An 845-nucleotide genomic window follows, 5' to 3' on the forward strand; every position below is an offset into this window, starting at 1 on the left:
TGGCTTCAGCCGGCGGGGGGCGGGGCGGGGCGTGCTGGGGGCGAGCCTGGGGAATGCCTCACCTGGAACAAGAGCTACCGCACGTCACTGCTGCACAGGCACCAAGGATGGGATTATGTAACTAGAACAAGGTGGTTCCACAACTTTTACACCTCCCATCCTCTTCTTGGACATTCAACATCCACCTCAACCCATTCTATGGTGATTGGATTAAGGTGTCTGAGCTACTTGTGTGGATATAAATGCTGGGGAATGACACTCATCAGGAGCAAGAAGTGGCTTGGAGAAGCTATGAAATGTCTTCAACATTACAGAACATGTCCAGATGAAGGGAAGGATGAGGTATTTTACATGCTGCCTGGGAGCTGATTGAGGATATTGACGGGTCTACTTAGGGCAAATAATGCCAAAAATGTTTTTCCCAGTTCATCTCGCTTTACTTCTCACTTCTTTTTTCTCTTTAGGTGTTGTGGATTTGGAAGCTGAATCAGCTGATACGCCAAAGTCTGGAAAGAAAACGTGATTTTCCACTGTGGGGAAAGACGGGAGAGGCCAACGATCCCCCAACATGCCGCTTGGTGACGTACACCTACAGGAACGAGGGCAGGTTCAAGAATGCGGTTTATGAAGGCGACATGTCCTGGGGGAATCCACATGGAAAGTGAGCACGGAGAAGAATGGAAGGGGCTGAGAAGCATGGGCGTCCCGAGGCCGGGTGTCACCCGGAGCGGGTACCGGGTGACAGCCCGTTGTGACGCATGCGCGTGATATCACCACGCGTGTGCGCACGCGCGGCGATCTTATTGAGACCTGCCGGCGGCCATCTTGGTGATGGACGCCGGCAG

The 845-nt window shown here is 52.9% G+C and overlaps 1 protein-coding gene across 1 annotated transcript in view; it reads left to right on the forward strand.

The window, feature by feature from the left end:
- ALS2CL (ALS2 C-terminal like) overlaps window positions 1-845 on the forward strand; it is a gene marked incomplete at its 3' end in the record, with an annotated part of 42994 nt that overhangs the window by 19917 nt on the left and 22232 nt on the right. The window contains exon 10 of the mRNA XM_018574668.1: window positions 465-661. Within this exon, the coding sequence (XP_018430170.1) occupies window positions 465-661 (197 nt within the window). The remainder of the gene's footprint in view (window positions 1-464; window positions 662-845) is intronic.

This window comes from Nanorana parkeri, unplaced genomic scaffold (assembly GCF_000935625.1).
Source record: "Nanorana parkeri isolate BGI_ZX_2015 unplaced genomic scaffold, ASM93562v1 scaffold3148, whole genome shotgun sequence".
Classification (NCBI taxonomy): Eukaryota; Metazoa; Chordata; class Amphibia; order Anura; family Dicroglossidae; genus Nanorana; species Nanorana parkeri.